Source organism: Neofelis nebulosa, chromosome 7 (assembly GCF_028018385.1).
Source record: "Neofelis nebulosa isolate mNeoNeb1 chromosome 7, mNeoNeb1.pri, whole genome shotgun sequence".
Lineage (NCBI taxonomy): Eukaryota > Metazoa > Chordata > Mammalia > Carnivora > Felidae > Neofelis > Neofelis nebulosa.
Genome location: NC_080788.1, coordinates 108,974,004 through 108,994,416, shown reverse-complemented (window position 1 = coordinate 108,994,416; position 20,413 = coordinate 108,974,004). Strand labels below are relative to the sequence as shown.

The 20,413-nt window shown below is 41.9% G+C and overlaps 1 protein-coding gene across 1 annotated transcript in view; it reads right to left on the bottom strand.

Annotated features, from left to right (window-relative positions):
• Positions 1–19,138, bottom strand: part of PRKCH (protein kinase C eta) — a 232,643-nt gene extending 213,505 nt beyond the window's left edge. The window contains exon 1 of the mRNA XM_058739248.1: positions 18,414–19,138. Coding sequence (XP_058595231.1) covers positions 18,414–18,776 — 363 coding nt within the window. The 5' untranslated portion in view covers positions 18,777–19,138. The remainder of the gene's footprint in view (positions 1–18,413) is intronic.
• Between the last annotated feature and the right edge of the window lie 1,275 nt (positions 19,139–20,413).

Here is a 20,413-nt window from a genome sequence, read left to right as displayed (position 1 = left end):
GTCCGGCTAAGAGGAAGAAGGGGAGATTGAAGAGAGTGACACTAAATAAATAAAGTGACACTTTATTATTCATTCTGCCAATTCTCTCCATGGGTTTCTTCCTTGTCATGTGAACTTTGCTCAAGCCGGACTGTCACTGAGTAACTGGACTTCAAAATTTTAATGGAAATGATAGTAATGGAAAGACTCGTTCAATATCTTGACATGAACAATTTCAGAATCATGATGTTTCCTGTTTTAAAACAGAATCCTACATACACAAGTTCAACAGGACCAAGTTACAGCAGGAGTCAGCAACGAGCTGTGAGAAATTCATTTCAGAGAGGAAAACGCACATTGTAGAGTCATAATGAAGCAACTTCAGGGGTCCCTTATTTACTTTGCCAGAACAGGATATTTGAAGGCAAAAAAGAAGCTTAAAAGGCAACTATCACTTCAAGGTCACAGTTAAACCATGTCCTAGTTTATGTCCGTTGTTGGTGTCCTGTTCTCACCAAGGGCGGATGGGCTGTCATGAATATATTCCTGACATATGTGTACCGGAAGATAGTCTAAGCCTTCCAGTTCTTCCTATGTTGAAAACCATCTCTTATCACCTCAACAAAAGTTAACATTTTCTTTGGGGAACCTGGGATTCAGCTATTCTTTCACATACCTTTTACATTTATTTAAATAACAAAGAGAATAAATATCATGCTGGCACATTCCTTCTTTCTTAACTAGTCCTGAGGCTGCTCTTAAACTCTCTGTCTCTGTCTCTCTCTCTGTCTCTGTCTCTCTCTCTGTCTCTCTCTGTCTCTGTCTCTGTCTCTCTCTCTGTCTCTCCCTCTCTCTCTCTCTCTCTCACACACACACACACACACACACACACACACACACACAAAGTTTTAATGTCTCTATCTGAAATACGAATTTTTTAAAGACAAAATCTTTTAGCAAAAATGAATGACGATGTTTGAATCCTGAATCAGACTCCAGACATGAAAACAATGAGGAATTTCTTCATTCTACAAATGTTTCCTGAATCCCTATCACACTCAGGGCACTTGGCCAGGGACTGGGGGTAGGCTGAGGGTCTCTGAGGGAGGCCCTCACACAGAGAATGGTACCACGGGGCAGAAAGTAGCAGGTCAGCTTGAAGCGAGGGCAGACACCCACAAACACATTCTCATTCACCCCCAGACAGTTGCAACAGCAGCACCCCAGCAAATCAATACAACCACAACTTGAGTACAGGATGTGCATGATAAGATAGTGAGGAGGCCCAGCACGGAGACTCAGAAACAATATATTCTCTGCACAGCCAAAGAGGCAAGTAAGGCTTCTGAATACCCAAAACCAAGGCTGTGCTAACATCTGTGCAAACACTGTTGGGCCTTACTATGGAGCAAATGAAACTTCTGTTCTGAAAATTAAATATGCATACATCAGAAACCTCAAACTTAAAATCGACTGTGAAGGAGCTAGAACCCAATACAAGTAGCCAGTCAACAGCTAAAACTGTATCAAATCACTTTGAAAATGAGTCAATGTGGGGGAAGGGGACTTCATGTTTTTCTGCAAGCCAAAATTGTTGGCTTGTTGGTACCCTTGATTTCATCCATAAATCGCAAGTTGAAATGACACATTTTTAGGGGTGCCTGGGTGGCTCAGTCGGTTGGGCATCCGACTTTGGCTCAGGTCATGATCTCACAGTCCGTGGGTGTGAGCCCCGCATCGGGATCTGTACTGACAGCTCAGAGCCTGGAACCTGCTTCGGATTCCGTGTCTCCCCCTCTCTCTACTCCTCCCCTGCTCATGCTCTGTCTCCCTCTGTCTCAAAAATAAATAAAAACATTTAAAAAAAATTTTTTTAAGTATAGTTTTCCTCCCTGAAAGCATGAAAGAAAAATTTACATCCAATGATGAGCATTATATGTTCCAACTTAAATCAAGGAAACATCTTTCAATGCCAACTGAAAGAGGCTATTTATCATCATTTCCCTTAACTGCAGTTATAAAAATGCTCACTTCAGCTTTTGAAAGGGCTCCTTCAATCCTTTGCAACCAAATATTACAACTTTACTTCCTTCTGTGTATTATTCACACTAACTCAGACTCTTCTATCTGTCCAACATCAAATGAGCAAGCCAGCAGACTCAAGTTCAAGGCTTTGCATAAACTAACTTTGGCCAATATGGTAGCTATAGCATTTCCAATTTCATTTCCCCAGATTCCTTGCTACATCTTTCAGAGTGTGCGTATGTACAGAATTTACCCCAAATCCCTAGGATTCCAGGGCAAAGAAGCCATCTCCTCATCCATCAGTGAACATCTTATTGATTTACCCTCCAGAATCTTAAATAAAAAGCAAAAAGAGTAAGAAGGCTGGACTCAAAAATCCCTTCTAAAATTCTCAAAACTCCAAATTCTAAATCCCCTAAAACTAAAAACTCTAAACATCTACGTAAATAAACGTCTTCTTTTTTTCAGAGTTGATTTCAGAAAAAGCTGGGCCTGCGACTTCATTATTTAAGCACTGGCAGGTATGGTGGCGGTGGTTATGGTGACAGTGATAATTTTCTGCAGTGCTACGTGTCACACGCTGTGCTTGATGGTTTACGTAAGTCCTCACTGTATTCTCACATACGCCTGGGAGGTAGGTGCTATCTTAGGGTGAGAAAGCTGGAGCTCACAGAGGTTGAATGGCCTCTGCTAATGACAGGCACAACTAATAGTTGAACCCCAATCTGGCTGACACCCAACCATCACACTATGATGCATTGATAATTATGGTAGTTGTCCAATAAATATTCCTCAAAGCCTGTACTTTGTACTATTACTCTGTAATTGTAGATCCTGTATCCTAATTTACGTGGCTTAGGCAAAGGCTAATGTATCTTTTTACATGAAACACAGACCAAACGGATATTGAAGGGAAGGTCAGAGATACTCTGGAGATCAAGGAGATGCCAAAATAGGCATTATCCAAAATTACTCAAGTAGGCAAAACTATCCAGAGCTAATTCACAAAATTATAGTCAATAAAGCAAATAAGCTTTCAGTGGTCAGAATCAACTGTATCTAGTTATTCATAATTTTTGAGGTTTTATTTCGTGATTACTGGCACCTTATTTATTAATTCTCATCCATAAGTCTACAGTTTTGTAAAAAGAAAAGAAAAGAGAAACACTTTGCGGCCTTAACAGTTATATGACCACAGTGTAATAATTATCCTATCCCTCTAAGAATTAAAACTTTCTATTAATATGTATGAGTCTACAGAAAATAAATAGATCATTCAGAAATACAAAAATGTGAAATTAAATTCAGAATCTTTGCTTTCTTTCTCCTTTAGAAAATATAGGGCTAGGGGCACCTGGGTGGCTCAGTCAGGTAAGCATCTGACTCTTGATTTCAGCTCAGGTCATGATCTCATGGATCATGGGATTGAGCCCTCCTGGTCGGGCTTCACACTGATGGCTCAGAACCTGTTTGGGATTCTCTCTCCCTCTCTCTCTCTCTCTCTCCCCCCCTCCCCCCACTCCCACCCCCACCGCTGCAACTTATGTGCTCTCTTTTTCTCTCTCTCTCTCTCTCACAATAAACAAATTAACTTAGAAAGAAAGAAAGAGAAAGAAAGAAAGAAAATATGGTGCTGAAGGAAGTAGAGTTAAGCAAATACTTCTGTGTCACTTTAGGGGCACCCTACCCTACCCCCTATCCCCGGAAAACTTTTAAATAACCACCCCATTGTCTCAAATGCAACCATCTGAATGTCTTTCCTTGGCCATTATGATTACGTTCAGAGGCTCTTGTTAAAATATTAATATCCTTTGGAGATTAAAAGTAACCCAAGCTATCAAAAAAAAAAAGTAATCAAAGCTATATTTCTTAAGGGTCTACTTGGTGCTAAGCACTTTTAATTTATTACATCTAATCTTCACATTAATCCTATAAGGTAGCTAACATTAGCACCATTTTCCAGAGGAGAAAACTGTCAGAGATTAAGGACCTGCTCACTGTAGCAGAACCGGGGGAATGCACCGAACTTGAACTTGGTAATACCAAGTCTACCCTCTTTCCATTACCTCCTTTTTGTTTCTCCACATGTCAAACCTATTCCTACCTTTGGGCCTCTGCCTTAGCTGATCCCTCTGCCGGCTGGGTGCTTATCACTCAGGTCTCGGCCAAAACGTCACCCTCACCCTGTGAGTCTTTCTCTGTCCATTCTAGGTAAAGCAGTCATCCTGTCACACTCCATCACATCACCCTGTTTTAGTTCTCCAGGGAGCACCTAACAACCATTTGTTATTTTCATAATGACCTGTTTGCCTGTTTATTATCTACCTCTCCATGCTAGGATGGAAGCTCTTTGGGAGCCAAGATGCCGGGTGTTGTGCTCTCTGCCCTATCTCCTAGATGGAGCTGGGTACATAGCAGGCGCTCAGTAAAGATCTATGAATGGTTAAATGGCTTTTCTGCTGCCCCCACCACACACTGCGGTGATGCCGGGGAAGAATCTTGGATTCAAGTCCTCAGACTTAGATTCTAACTTCACTTCTAACCAGCTAGGGGGCTGCAATCTAGACAACCTTCACTCAGCTCAATTTCTACCATCATCAGGTCCCTTCCCAACACGTCAGTGAGGTGAGCTGAAACTCAAGAGAAGATCAGAAAATCTTATTGGGTCAGAGGGACTCAGACCATATGAGACCAGGGGTCACAAGACCAAAGCAGCAGACCAGCATCACTGATTTCATCGTTTTGTCTTGGACCAACACAGCAATTCACCATAATGCTCATCACTGCTCAAAAAGAAGGCAAATGTTTTAAGTATACAGATATATCCTAGCTCTTTTCATAGGGGAAAAGTTGGTATTAACAAAAGATACAAGCAAAGTCACTCAAACTGCCCTAGTTTTTTTTTTTTTTTAACTTTTCATCCACGGCAAACCTCAAAGAAACCCCTTCAAAAATAGAGGCTTTTGAAAATACCTAAATAACACAACCAAATAAGTCTTAAAATGGGTCATCATCTAGTATATTTTACCAGGAGCCAAAAGTAAGTGAGAATACATTTTTAAGCATATAGCTTTCTCTAAAATGTATAGCTCTTCTTTTCAACTAGTTAATTGTCTGCTATAATCAGTTCAAGTGAAAAATGTCCTCAAATATAGGGGAAAAGATTAGAACCATGCCCTGGGAATTAGAAATTAATAAAAGCCTTAATTTTTATATCTTCCAATGGGGGTTTCTAAATTCAAAATCCCATCAGGCTTTGGGGACCAGTAATCTGGTGACACTGATCCCAGCACATTGTCAATATGCACATATATGCATTCTTCTAGAAACAGGATCCATAGCTTTCATCATCACTAAAAGGGTCAAGGACTCAAAACCAGTTTCAGAAGCACTGCTTCTGCTGAGAATTTGTTCTCAACTCTTCCATACTATGATAGAACAACAGCAAAATATAATAAACCATTTAAGAGGTCCACACCTGACAAATTAATAAATATATACTGTTTGAGGAATTATGCTAATATATTTATGACCTTTGTGCACTCTTCCAAAAATAATTTCAGAGCTTAGAACAAATCTGAGTATCAGCAGCACGGTCTCCAGAAGAAATTTCAGAAGGAAGCAAAACTTTCATTGTCCAATGGAACCATATCTAGAACCACATAACTCTGATGCTGGAAGAGGCCACAGGAAGGGGGCCCATGACATCACAGACAAGGATACCAAAGCCTCATGTGAGGACAAGGTATAACATCATATTTAAGTGCTATTAGAGGGAGATAGAAACAGTGCTATGCAAGTACAAGGGATAAATATGACTTACAAATAAAAATACAGCTTTGGGGTTTGGGTTTAAGCATTTATAGAACAGGGGCTGAGTCTAGAACATGCTTACACTGGCCCCCTATGACTTACTTTATTAACATAATGATGGGCTCTTGTTGTCCATCCTCTGACAAATTTTTAAATTTTGTTACTTATTTTGAGAGAAAGTGCTCACTAGTGGGGAAGGGGCAGAGAGAGAGGGTCCATAGCAGGCTCCATGTTCAGCACAGAGACTGATACTGGGCAGACCCCATGAACCGCGAGATCATGACCCAAGCCAAAACCAAGAGTCAGAAGCTTAACTAACTGATCCACCCAAGTGCCCGTATCCTCTGGCAAATTTCTTAATTTTCTTTCTTTCTTTCTATCTTTCTTTCTTTCTTTTCTTTTCTTTTCTTTTTTCTTTTCTTTCTTTTCTTTCTTTCCCCACAAGCACAAACTAAACCTTCTAGGCATTTTCCTCCCTGTAAGATGCAAGGGTAAAGCTTATGTAAAATTGAAGGAATTCTGCAAAAGGCAGCACTTAATAAAAATACTGACCACTCTACTAAACAGTCTTTCTACAAAAAGTTCTATGTGCTTTGACAATTGCTGCTGTATTTTACCGAAATACACTAAAAATAATAATCTTGATAAATCACCCTGGATAGTACCATGATTCTCAGCAAAAATTCCCATCTCATAAAGTTCTTTGACATAGCTTAAACACTACAATAGCCAATACCCTTGGGCTCATTCCTCCATCTAATTAAAATGTCTGTTCTACAAGTGATTTATAGTATTTGTCATCACCTAAGGTGAATATATAGACTGGTGGCTACAGACATGTTGTGACTACAAAACATTAATTACCATGCTAGTGAGAATGGCTTCCAGCAAAAGCTCAAACAGTGGGATTCTCAGTCTCTCTCTGAAAACAAGTAACAGGGACATAACTTACAACCACCCTATAGGACAAGGAGCCCATTAGTGTAAATCAAGAAAGATAACTGCATGTCTTGAAATGAGGACCCACTGTAATTCCTTAAGGCTGATTCTAAACCAGGGAAATAACACCAACATCACTAACAATGCTAAAAGTCATTTAGACATGTGCTACATCCTCTTCAAGCCTGAGCAATTTAGATTTGGACCAATTCAATTCTTAGGAGTTACTAACTTTGATAAAGTTAGTATCAAAGTTTTTGACTGCTTAACACCCAACCAGTCACCCCAAACGAGAAGAAATGATGTAACTGCCTAAACACAGAGGAGGCAGAGGCTTTACGGATGGAAGGGTCCTTCGAGACATTCTAGTGTAACCTCTGTATGATCTAAACCAGGGAACTGAGACCCTGGTACACACAGGCTTGCCTAAGGTCACAGCTGACAGATGACAAAGCCACACCCTGAACCCAACTCTCCTGACTCCCAGTACAGCCCCGCACTTATACATTGCTGGGAGATGTGGAATGAAATACAAAGAGGGATTTTTTTTTTAACTGGGAAGTTAATATAATACTGATTTCCAGTTAAAGTTAACTCCTAATATTTTTAGATTTAAATATTTATATTTACTAATAAGCCAAGTTCCTCTAAAATTTTAGGACACAAACATATAGATGCCAATAACTATCTAAATAAATATAAATCTAACTTAATGTATTCATAACTAAATTAATATACATCTAAATAAATCTAAGTAAATATATCTACATATTTACATTACAAGTATGAGCATGTGTGGGTCACATATCACGTGAACTAGGGCAACAGTAATGTTTTGGCTATAGCTTTGGTTCCCACATTCTGAAAACAAAGGCTTGAGCTACAGTAGTTGTCAAAAACTCAAAAACCTCCAGACCCAAGCAGGTGATGAGTGAAGAGGGCCAGTTTTTCAGGGAGTGGTGGGGTCTGGCAAACTGGAGGGCCACAAAACTAAATAAAGATCTTCAGACTCAACATTAAAAACACCCCTGCTAAATGAATTCATCGGCAGGCTTTTTGTTGTTGTCCTGAACCAGATAATCCTCCTGCTTCAACATCTATGATTCTTTTACTATCTGCACAAAGCTTAAGGTATTTACTGGTTCACATAAGGTGTCACTGTTGTCTGCCTTTGGGAGTCCAGGGTTCTTTCGGGTCAGGCCATCTGTTCACAGGCATGGCAACTTTGTCACTTTCCAAAGATGGAAACACTTCTAATGGGCCGAGAACATTTACCTTTCAAAAGGGCACCTGTGATGTCTCTCTGGGAAAGCACTGTCAGGTCAAAAGTTCCTTTTCTTTTGAGGAATGATATTTCACAGTCATTTCATTGAAGTAGGCCTGTGGCTATCTGTGCTGGGGCTTTAAAATCAGCTGTTTTCCCTCCAGAAAAATGGCTCTCATGATTACCTCAAACCACGTATCCACAGTAACTTAGTACTTCCTTTCTGAAATTTCCTGCTTGCTGGTTTTCTCCTCCGATTTCTCTCCGCCTTAAAACTCCAGGGCCTACAAAGGAAGGGGCCATGCCTGTCTTGTCCACTTCCCTTTCAGGGTAGGGCACAGTGCCCAGAACATAGGACAAGCCCAATGGTGGATGAAGACTCACCTACGGCTTGGCATTTCATACAGACACATGTAATATAATAGTCTGTTAGAGTACTACTCTACTCCCCAGGAGCAGGAGAGATAAATCCTAGTTAATCACCCATACTATTACACCCTGAACTCCTTCTGACCAATATCACACACTTCCACGAGAGCCCAATCCATTCTTACAGCCATTCTTTCGGGATGGAGGGGAGGATGGGCAATGGAGATCCCAGGATGCTGAGGGAACACTAGGAGGAGAACCCAGACTTGGCATGTCAGGAAAAGTTTTCTGATATCTACAGTGAGACCTGAGGCATAGGTGGGAATTAACAGGCAGCCTTGAGGATGAAAGATGTGACTGGAGCAGAGTGTGGGTTGCACAGAGGTGAGCAATAAGGTGCAAGAGGAAATCAGGGCCTGGATAATGGAGAACAATCTATACATCTTAAAGATGTGTGCTTTATCCAAGAGCATGGGCAACCACTGAAGGTATTAAGTAAAGGAATGACTATGAGCTTGGCAATGGAGAAAACTCATTTTGGATACAGCAGTATTAAGAGTGGAAAAGAGTGGTCAAGGCACTGAGTTTTCACTCAGGCCTCAATTTTCTCATATTCTAATAAAAGAGAGCTAAGCAGTTAACATAAAAGGAGAACCTGATCTAGCCAATTGTTTCAAAAAAATAGAAAAGAGACTGCAGAAAATCCAAGGCACCTCTCTAAGTAAATGCTACCCATCTCATAAAAATATACCGCACTTTTACTATCATGACGAATCATCAATCTGAACACCTGCTAGATACCAAACGAGTTACGTAAGATGAAATGATTCATACTCTGCCCACCAACCTCATTAACTCTCCAAGGCTGAAGGCTTATTTCTTGCTTTGGCCCCAAATTTAACATGTTGGGCTTGCAAATTACCAGTGAAAGAAATAACAACCTATTAACAGACTTAAAAGTCACTGTTTTTTTTTTTCAATATATGAAATTTACTGTCAAATTGGTTTCCATACAACACCCAGTGCTCATCCCAAAAGGTGCCCTCCTCAATACCCATCACCCACCCTCCCCTCCCTCCCACCCCCCCATCAACCCTCAGTTTGTTCTCAGTTTTTAAGAGTCTCTTATGCTTTGGTTCTCTCCCACTCTAACCTCTTTTTTTTTTTTTTTCCTTCCCCTCCTCCATGGGTTTCTGTTAAGTTTCTCAGGATCCACAAAGTCACAGTTTTTTAAATTTATGCAAAAGCAAGGAATTTTTCATATGGAGTTTTGAATCTATTACCATATTCAAAGGGCATAAAAGGGGCAGCCCAATATTTCAAGTATATATATATTGATACATCATCAATTGATTTTTATTTTTTTTTATTTTTTTTTTTTTAAATTTTTTTTCAACGTTTTTTATTTATTTTTGGGACAGAGAGAGACAGAGCATGTACAGGGGAGGTGCAGAGAGAGGGAGACACAGAATCGGAAACAGGCTCCAGGCTCCGAGCCATCAGCCCAGAGCCTGACGCGGGGCTCAAACTCACGGACCGCGAGATCGTGACCTGGCTGAAGTCGGACGGTTAACCGACTGCGCCACCCAGGCGCCCCTCAATTGATTTTTAAAAAGGGACATGGTAATAATTGTAAAAATTGGTCACTGCCTAATTACTTTTATTTCTTTTTGAAAGATGAATCAACTGTTTAAAGATGTTCCCAAAGTACTTATACTCGACTTGCTCCAAAATCACATTTAAGCAATTTATTCTTTTGAGAAATGTTTAGTGCCTACTGTACGGAACACGGCTCCAGATGCTTGGGTTAGAACAGTGAATAAAAGAAGAGGAATTCCTGCTCTCACGGTGTTTATACTCTAAAGAAGGAAGGTGTAATAAGGAAATTAATAAAACGATCTCAGAGAGTGATGAGTGCGATGAAGGATGAAAAGATAATAATGTGGTCAGGAAAATGCTCTCTGTGGGGTGGGGGGGGGGGACTTCTGAGCTACAACCTGTGTGATGAGAAGCAGCCAGCTTCACTGCAGCAAAATTCTTACAAAGAAACTGAAGACACGATATATCCAATACAATTCGTGTTCACTGGGACAAAGCTCCCTAGAGAAGCTAAAGTATGTTTTTTCCCATCACCACTGTGAGTTAATGTTGGACACTCCTGGCCATCTGGCTCGGAAAGAAATAACTGTTAGAATAAATAGTTGCACTGCAAAGTACAAAAGGGAGTGAACCGCTAGGCAATGAATCTGGAAGAATTTACGTGCTATCAATTCATATACCTGGATCCAGAAATCAGGGGAAAAGGTAAGCACTAATTGTCCAGTGGTAACCTAGCTGCTTCGCCTGACAGGACTACCAAAAGGTATCTCACTGAGAGAAGTTCAGAGAAAAGCAGCCTTCCAGTGCTGCAGGGAACATAATGTCTTCAGGAGGGGTGAAGGAGGAAAACAGCCTGAGATCCCGCCAAGCAGGTCCTTCCTTCCTGAGGGGATGCCAAGGTCTTTCCATGACGCAGCCTCCAGCTCCTCCTGCCTCCCCCCATTTCCCCATGTTCTGAAATAAGTATTAGCTGCTGGTACCCATTTGGACAGTCAGCAAATGAAGAGAAAATACACGAAAGACGGAAATCAAGTTTTAATGTAGACAAACTTTCAGTTTTCAGAAATCCAAGAAATTGTGCAAAACCAGCCAGTTCTAGAAGAACCAGAAAAGGAAACGGACAGTGAATTAGAGAATGAGACTACGTCCAAAAAATCAGAAACTATATTTAATGAATTTGGTATGCGCTTACTCTGATAAATATTTTCTGCACTGAAGAGGCAATGTAGTTTTCAAGAGTCAGCCTTGGCTCAAACCTCATTCGGTCACTTATTCAACATCTTTGGTAAAATCCTCATTGTTTCTTCCCCTACAGCTTTACTGAAGTATAACTGTCATACAATAATATGTACATCCTTGAAAGTGAACCATTTGATGAGCTTGAACACAAGCAGATACAACTATGAAACCATCACCACAATCAAAATAATAAATACATTCATCTCCCTCAAAATTTTCCTTGTGTGTTTGTAGCCCATCCCTCCCACACCTCCCTCCCCCATTCCCAAGCAACCACTGATCTGCCTCCTCTCACTACAAACTGGTTTTCATTTTCTAGAATTCTGCATAAATGAAATCATACGGTATATACCCCTTTTTGTCTGGAATCTTTCACTCAATGTAAATTACGTTGAGATTCATTCATATTGTTGCCTATATGAATAGTTCATCACTTTTTATTACTTACTAGTATTCCATTGTATGGGTACACAATTCATTAGTCACTCACCTGTTCAACAGACACATGAAAAGATGCTCAACATGACTAATCATGAGAGAAATGCAAATCAAAACCACAATGAGATATCTCACACTAGTCAGAATGTCTATTATCAAAAAGACAAGAGATAACAAGTGTTGACGAGGATGTGGAGAAAAGGAAACCCTCATACACTGGTGATGGGAATATAAGTTGCTGCAGCTACTCTGGAAAACCGTATGGTGGTTCCTTAAAGAATGAAAAATAGAAATAGCGTATAATCCAGTAATTCTACTACTATTTACCCCCAAAAAATGAAAACACAAAAAATTACAGGCATCACCATGTTCACTGCAGTATTATACACAATAGCCAAGATATGGAAGCAACCTAAGCATCCATTGATAGAGAAGATGTGGTGTGTATACACAAACACAAACACACACACACACAAACACACGTGCACGCGATATTGCTCAGCCATAAAGAATGAAATCTTGCCATTCGCAATAACATGGATGGACCTAGAGGATATTATGCTAAGTGAAATAAGTCAAAGAAAGATAAATGCCAGATGATTTCACTTGTATGTGCAATGTAAAGACAAAACAACAAGCAAACAAAACGTTAATAAATATAGAGAACTGGTGGTTACCAGAGGGAAAGGGCTGCAGGGATGGGCAAAATAGGTGAAGGGGATTTAGGGGTGCAAACTTCCAGTTATAAAATAAGTAAGTTATGGGGATGAAAAGTACAGCATAAGGAATATAATAACACTGTAATAACATCGTGTGGTGATAGATGATAGCTACACTTACCATGGCGAGAGCTGCATTATGTACAGAATTGTCAAATCACCATGTTCGACACCTGAAACTTATATAACATTGTATGTCGACTATACTTCAGTAAAAGAATGTTTTTAATTCAACTGTTGACATTTGAATAGTTTCCAGTTTTATTACAAAATTAAGCAGCTATGAACATGCACGTATAAGTCTTTGCATAAATGGTTTCATTTCTCTTGGTAAATACTTACGATTAGCTAGGCCACATGGTAGGCATAAGTTTAACACTTTAAGAAACTGCCAAACTGGTTTCCATTGTGACTAAACCATTTTACATTCCTCACAGCCGTGTAGGGGAGTTCTAGCTGCTCCACTTCCTCATTAACACTTGGTACGGTCGGTCTTCTTACTTGAGCCTTTCAAATGGGTTTTGGTTTTAATTCTGACTAATGACTAATGACTTTGAGTATCTTCTAATGTGCTATTTTCCATGAAGGTGCCTATACAAATCTTTGCCCCATTTTTAAACCAGCTATTTTTCTCGTTGAGTTATAGGAGTTCTTTTATATGTTCACGTTACAAGTCCTTCTTCTGATTTAATGTTGAAAATAGTTCCTCCCTATCTGTGGCTTGTTTTTTCACTTTCTTAAGTCTTTTGAAAGGCAATCATTCTTCATTTTTATAAAGTCTGATTTAATTTTTTAATAGTTGGTGCTTTTTGTGCCCTATCTTAAAAATATTTGCTGAACCCAATGTCACTACGATTTTCTTCTGTGTTCTTATAGAAGTTTTACAGTTAAACTCCCATGTTGAGGTCTATGATCCATTTTGGGTTAATTTGTGTGTGTGGTGTCAGGTAAAGATTAACGCTCATATTTCTCCATTTCGCTATTCAATTGTTCAAGTGCCACTTCTGAAAAGATTATTTCCCCATTAAGTTGTCTTGACATCTCTGTCAAAAAAAAAAATCAACCAAATATATATGTATGGATTTATTTCTAGACTTTCTTCCATCCCACAGACCTGTTGGACTCTCTTCACTCCAATAACACATTATCTTGATTATGGTAGCATTTACAGTAAGTCTTCAAATCAGTTGGTGTAAGTCCTCCAACTTGTTCTTTTTCAAAATTATTCTTAGGTTAGTCTAGGTCTTTTGCACATCCATATAAATTTTAAAATTGGTCTGTCAACTTCTACAACAAAGCTTGCTGAGATTTTGACTAGGATTGCAATAAATCTATTGAACAGTTTGGGAAGATTTGGGGTCTTAACAATATTGAATCTTCCTACTTATAAACACAGTACCCCTTCTCCATTAATTTAGATCTTTATTTCAGCAATATTTTGTCATTTTCAGTTTTGCATATCCTTTATCACATTTACCCAACTTTATTTATCTCTGATGCTCTTAAAAATTATATTTTTTCTATTTCAGTTTTCAGTTGCCCACTAATCATATATAGAAGTACAACTGACTTTTGTATATTGGTTTAGATCCTGCCACCCAGCTACACTCACTTGTTAGATCTGGTAGCCCTTTTATAGAGATCTTAGAATTTTCTACAGTCATCCAGAAGTAAAACACACGGCCAATCTGTGACGCTTGTGCAGAACTGTTTAAGAATACCTCTTAAAAGAGGTTTTTAAGAATTATTTGAAAGATTCATTCACCACCGTGTGATTTCAGTGAGTGGAGCTTATATTTACTCAGTAATGCTGTCTGCAAATAAAGACAGTTTTACTTCTTCCTTTGTGATCTTTATGTATTTTTTTTTTAATTTTTTTTTTTTCAACGTTTTTTTTTAATTTATTTTTGGGACAGACAGAGACAGAGCACGAACGGGGGAGGGGCAGAGAGAGAGGGAGACACAGAATCGGAAACAGGCTCCAGGCTCTGAGCCATCAGCCCAGAGCCTGACGCGGGGCTCGAACTCACGGACCGCGAGATCGTGACCTGGCTGAAGTCGGACGCTTAACCGACTGCGCCACCCAGGCGCCCCTGTATTTTATTTTTTAAAATTGCCTAATGCACTGAATGGGACCTCCAACATACTGTTGAACAGAAATAAGAATAGTCATCCTTGCCATTTCTGATCTTAGGGGAATATCATTCCTTTTTTCAACATCAAGATGTTACCTATAGGTTTTTCACAGATGTCCTTCAGCAGGCTGAGTAAGTTCCATTCTATTACTAATTTGTTGAGAGTTTTTATCATAAATGGATCCTTAATTTTGTCAAATACTTTTTCTATATTTATTAAAATGATCACACCAATTTCCTCTTCTATTCTGTTAATATGAAGAACTGCACTGATTTTTAAATTGCAGTCCTGATTATAAACCTCATTTGGTCATGATGTACTACCCATTTGCTATATTGTTGGATTTGATTTGCTAAAACTTAAGAATTTTTATATCTATGTTCACGAGGGGTGTTGGTCTATACTTGTATTTTCTTATAGTGTTTTCATCAGGTTTTGGTATAAGGGTCATGAAATAGTTGGGATGTGTTTCCTTCTCTATTTTTTTTTTTAATGGTTATTTATTTTGAGAGAAAAAGAGAGCACGTGTGCATGGGTGAGGGGCAGAGAGAGAGGTAAGAGAGAAGCCCAAGCAGACTCCACGCTATCAGCACAGAGCCCCACATGGGGCTTGATCCCACGAGCCGTGAGATCACAACTGGAGCCAAAATCAAGAGTCACCCACTTAACCAACTGAGCCCCCCAGGTGCCCCTCCTTCTCTATTTTCTGAAATAGGATATGTAGAGTTGGCACTATTTCTTTTCTAAATATATAACAGAATTTACCAGTAAATCCATTTTAAGAACTTGAGTCTGCATTGTGGAAGGTTTTTAACAACAAATTCAATGACTTTAATAAACATAAAAATATTCAAGTTATTTGAATGAGCACAGGTAGTCTGTGTCTTTCAAGAAATTTATTTCAGCTAAATTATGGAATTATTAACATAAAATTATTCATAATATTATTATTTTTTAACATCTGTAGGATCTATAGTGATGTTCTCTCTTTCCTAACATTGGTAATTTTGTCTTTTTTCTTGATCATTCTGGCTTGAGGTTTATTAATTTTATTGTTCCCCCCCTCCCCAAAGAACCAGCTCTTTGTTTCACTGATTTTTCTCTATTGTTTCTTTTTTCTACTTCACTGACTTCTATCTTTACCATTCCCTTCATTCTGCTTACTTTTGGTTCAACTTGCTCTTTTTTTTAGTTTCAGGTGGAAACTTAGGTCTCTGAGATCTTTTCTAATTTAACTGATTAATGCTGTGAATTTCTGTGTAAGAACTTCTTTAACTGTATCCCACCCACCTCCTTGGGTTTATATGTAGATTAAATGAAATACATAATCAGGTAAGAAATATTTGATTGCCTAATCCATGTCAGGTCAGGCACTGTGCTTGGTACTAGGAATACACCACATTAAAATAAATCTAATCCCTTCTTTCATCGAGCTTAGAAGGTAGTATTGACAAAATTGGTCCAAAAATAAATCTTGTTGATTTTCTTGATACTTAGAAAGTACATTAAGCAAGAATGCATAACTTTTTTGTTTTATTCTAATGATAAACGTATTTTCTATTTTTGGGTCTCTACTCATGAACTAGCAAAAATTAAGTCACTAGGTTTCCTTTTATTAAAGTTCAGAGATTTGTAATCCAATTGCACCACATGAATATATTGTAGAGTAAAACCAAATAATCTACTTGTAAATGTCTGAATAAACTACACATTTCAATTTAATATAGTAAAGATAACTAAGTATTTCTCTAATTTTAAACCTAAAAACCACCTTTAGATCTATAAAGGATCATTCAAAAAACAAGCATCAATACATTCCCAATATTTTCCTAACAAGATTCTTCTTAAAATGTAAGGAAACACTCTTCCCATTCTATCTATCCTATCCTCAGTTTCAAAATACCCAGAACTTTTTACAAAAATCCTCTGCCCCTCCCCCCATTGAATATAAATGTATGACAAATCACTGGTTTCAAGGTCTTTTCAATCCTGACAGATCCAACCAAACATTCATGTTTTCAAAAACACCACCAGTGTGTTAAACATCGCAACATATTTAATTCAGACAATTATAAATATAGATATTTAATTTACATTTAAATCTTTGTTCATCCAGTGGGGCCATAAGCAGTTCTGTACATCTCTACCATGTCAGGTAACCTGGCTTGTCTTACCATATGCTTCTTCCAGTCCTAATCTGTTGGTCTTCATTTCAGCCACAGGTTCTCAACCTTAACTGCCCATTGGAATCACCTGAGAGTCTGAAAGTACTGACCCTGGGGTCCCACAGCCAGAGATTCTTAGAGTATTTAAAAGTGGGGATTTTCAATAGTTCCCCATGTGAGTCAAGGTGCAGACCAGGGATAAGAAGGACTAGTCTAGGTTCTCTAGCGGAGGCCATGCTTCTAACTGCCATTGGCCAGTCTACACCACCATACTTAGAACCCAGTTCCTCTAGAGCTTTCCCAACCTAACTCCTATCAAACACTAATTCAGTAATTCCATTTGGATTCCTAGGCTCACCTGGGTCTGTCCAGAAATTCAAAGGATAAAATGCAAGTCTCTAACTTTATTTTAGCCATTCCTCTCCAATCCACTTCTAAATTTCATAAAATAAGTTCAGCGAAGAGAAATTAACCCCATATAATGATATGGTTAAAAAGTCATTATGTTTTCCCCTATTTAAGAGATAGTTCTACAAGCCATCTGTAATTTTACAGAATATATGGTAAAACTACCAATTCCTCAAAGCATAAATAATATTAAAATGAGTCTTCATTTTTACCCATCTGATCTTATCACGTGTTAATTTCGAACAGGTTTTCAATACTGATTCACATTCTGGACTCAAAACTGGCATCCTCCAGAAGAACTTAAACCATTAGACTTCTGAGAGTCTTCAAACGGCTTTATTTTGCCAAGCCAGACCACTTCAGTATAATTATCACTTCATCATGTAAAAGTGGGAAGAACACCTGTATCACAAAGACAGTATGAGGAATAAGACGCACAAGCTAACAGAAATTTAATCATTTGCAGCAGAAATTCTGCCTCATGGGAACCATGTGAAAAGAAGTGGCAAGCAGGAAGTTGTGGATAATTACTGGTCAATACACAGAGACACCAGCAGGTCAGGCGGGGAGAACTGGGGGTGGTCCACAAACTGCTAAGGAGTTCCCAAAGCTCCCAGACGGCTAGGAGCAGAAACGGCGCACTATAAGACCCGCACCGCTCAGGCTGCTGAAGTTACTTGCGAACACATGTAAACCTCCTCTCCTTGGAAAACTGCTAAACAATAAAGCTGTGCCAACGTGCAGACCCAGGAACTCTGATCCCTGCCAGTGTAGGTAATGTACCCATGGGATGTAATGGATCTGCATGCCGAAACACGTGTGCACGTCTGAGCAGCTGAACGAACACGTATCCATAAACATTATGAATAATACTTGGGAGAATGTATGGCTTTCTCTCAGAAGCCCTTTAAGTACTTTGCCCAAATCAAGTCACTTTCATATCACATCTTCTCGCCTTTCCTTAGTATTACCCATGTGCGGAGAGTTGGGGCGCCCTACCCAAAGTCTGAGCATGGGGGGGGGGGGGGGCAGGAGGAGGGCTGACTGCCTCCACCCTAACTTCCCGTTAGCCCAAGCTGCCATCCCCAAAGGGGACCGTGTCCAGCCTGGCTTCCTGGAGACACACATGAGCCCTCACACACCCACCGCGGTCGCGTCACCAGTGCCGCGGCCACCTGGGCGAGGACCAAATCTGAAGGGAATTCCCTCCGCCGCGGAGCTCGGCAACAGGCTGGGAAAGCGGGACCCGGGCGAGTTTTGAAAAGTGGAGGGGGGAAAGAAGTCCAGTGGACACAACGGGGAGGGATCACAGTCACTCACCCAGCCCTCGAAGGTGTCCGAGGCGCCGGCGGTGCGCAGCAGCTCCTGGAATTGCAGAGTGCAGTTGGCCACGAAGTGGTCATAGCCTAGGGGCGTCTCGTGGAAGACGGCCAGTTCGAGGTGGCCACCGTCCGTGACGTTGGCGCAGAACTCCTCATTGTACGTGGGTTTGTTGGTCTTCTGTTTGGTGCTGGTCTGGCCCACGCGCACCTGGTCTACGCTCACCGTCAGGTAGGGGTCGAGCAGCTGGTAGCCCTTCTTGAAAAGCGAGTGGCGCAGGGACCAGCGGGTGGGCTGCAGCCCCACAGCCTCGCCGATGCGGACCCTCAAGTAACCATTGAACTTCATGTTGCCGGACGTCATGCCCGCGCCGCTGCCCCGGCCCGGGGGGGCCGCGCTGGCTCGCAGCGGGAGAGCCTGGAGCCCCTGCTCAGGCCAGCCCTCCCGGCAGCCGCAGGAGTGGAGGCAGCTCCTGGGAAAAGCAGCGGCCAAGCCCCCCTCGACTGGCCATTCTGCCTCCTCCGCGGGACCTTCCCCTCCCCTCCTTCCCTCGCCCCCTCCCTCGCGAGGTGGAAAGGAGGGGAGCCCCCAGCCGAGCTCTCCGCGAGCCGGTGTAGCCCGATCGTCCCTCTTGAGCGCCAGGCGCTTCCCGGGGGCTCGCACAGGACTCGCCCCTTCTCCAGGGCCGGGAAGCTCCTCTCCCCGGAGAGCCGGAGCGACCCGTCCGGTTAGCTCCAGCCCCAAGCGTCTCTTGCCCCCGCCTCCTCCTGCTTCTCCTCCTGCCCCCGCCTCCGCGGGCTCACGCTCTCCCCCACTCGGCGAGCTTCAAACCAGGAAGCAGCTGCCGCCGCATCCCCGGCAGGAGTCTCGCGCCGCCAGGCTCCAAGTTCACAGAAGCCCTGCGCCGGCTCCCGCGCCTTTCGAACCCCGGGGGGCGTGGCGCACAGCCGGTTGGGCCCGGCGGTGGGTCGGCGGCCGGACGCACGCAGCCGGGGAGCTCCCACGCCGGCCCGCTGTTCCCGCTCTGCGCGCGCTCCGTGCCGCGCAGGGTCTGGCCGTGCCCGGTGGGCTAGATGCTCCCCCAGGTTCAGGCGAAAAAGGGAAGGGCTCGAGGCCTAGCGCGCGCCAACACCTGAGGCCCGGGGGTCAAGTCCAGGGAATGCTGGAAGGAGGGGAGGAGGTGCAGGAACAGGGAACCTGCGCTCCAGGAGTCGCCGGCACCTCCTTACCACCCGAGGAGCTGGACCGGCGAGCCTTCCTGGCCGTCTGGGAGAGGCCCTGGGCAGAGGCGGGCGCACGGTGGGGAGGTTCCTTTTCCTGATCTTTTCCTGGGATGGCTCATCCCGGGTTCAGCTCGGGCCCATCCTGTTTGTGCGCCTTTCCTGCAGAGAGTAATTACACGGTGGTTTTGTTGTTGTTGTTGTTAATAGGGCGGCGGTAAAGATGGAAATCCTGTCCGCCTCCTTCCTTGGAGAGGTGTGCCTTGTTGCACAAAGAGCAGGAAAGGTCGGTTCTGAAGACAGACATGAGATGTGCGATTTCTCTTTCTCTCCGGGTGGTTCTCGGTCTGCCCGGCAGAGGGAAGGCAGAAGATGTTCACACCCGAACACTGCCCCTGGCACGTGTGCGCCAAAGAAACCGCCTCTCTGAGGAACATTCCAGTTTGTTGCTGTGTTGGAGTGGGCAACCTTTTGTTCCTTCCCACCCGTGGCTCCAGTAATTTTGGGGCCCTTGGGAGAACCTTTCCGTCCGCTCTGCTCCACCGCAAAGCTTGCTCCTGAGGGCCAGCCACAACCAGTTTGTCTTGCATAAAGCCTGGGCGATGTTTAAGAAAATTACATTCCGTCTGGCTGTTCTGAGCCAGTCGGTCTGAAGAGCCAGTCGGTCTTCCTAGCCCCCTCCACCGAAAGCCCTGTTTGGGGCTCCCTAAGTAGGTTCTCCACAATTTCACACGTGTGAAGGAAGGCACACTACACTATGAAAACAAGTAAGAACGATGG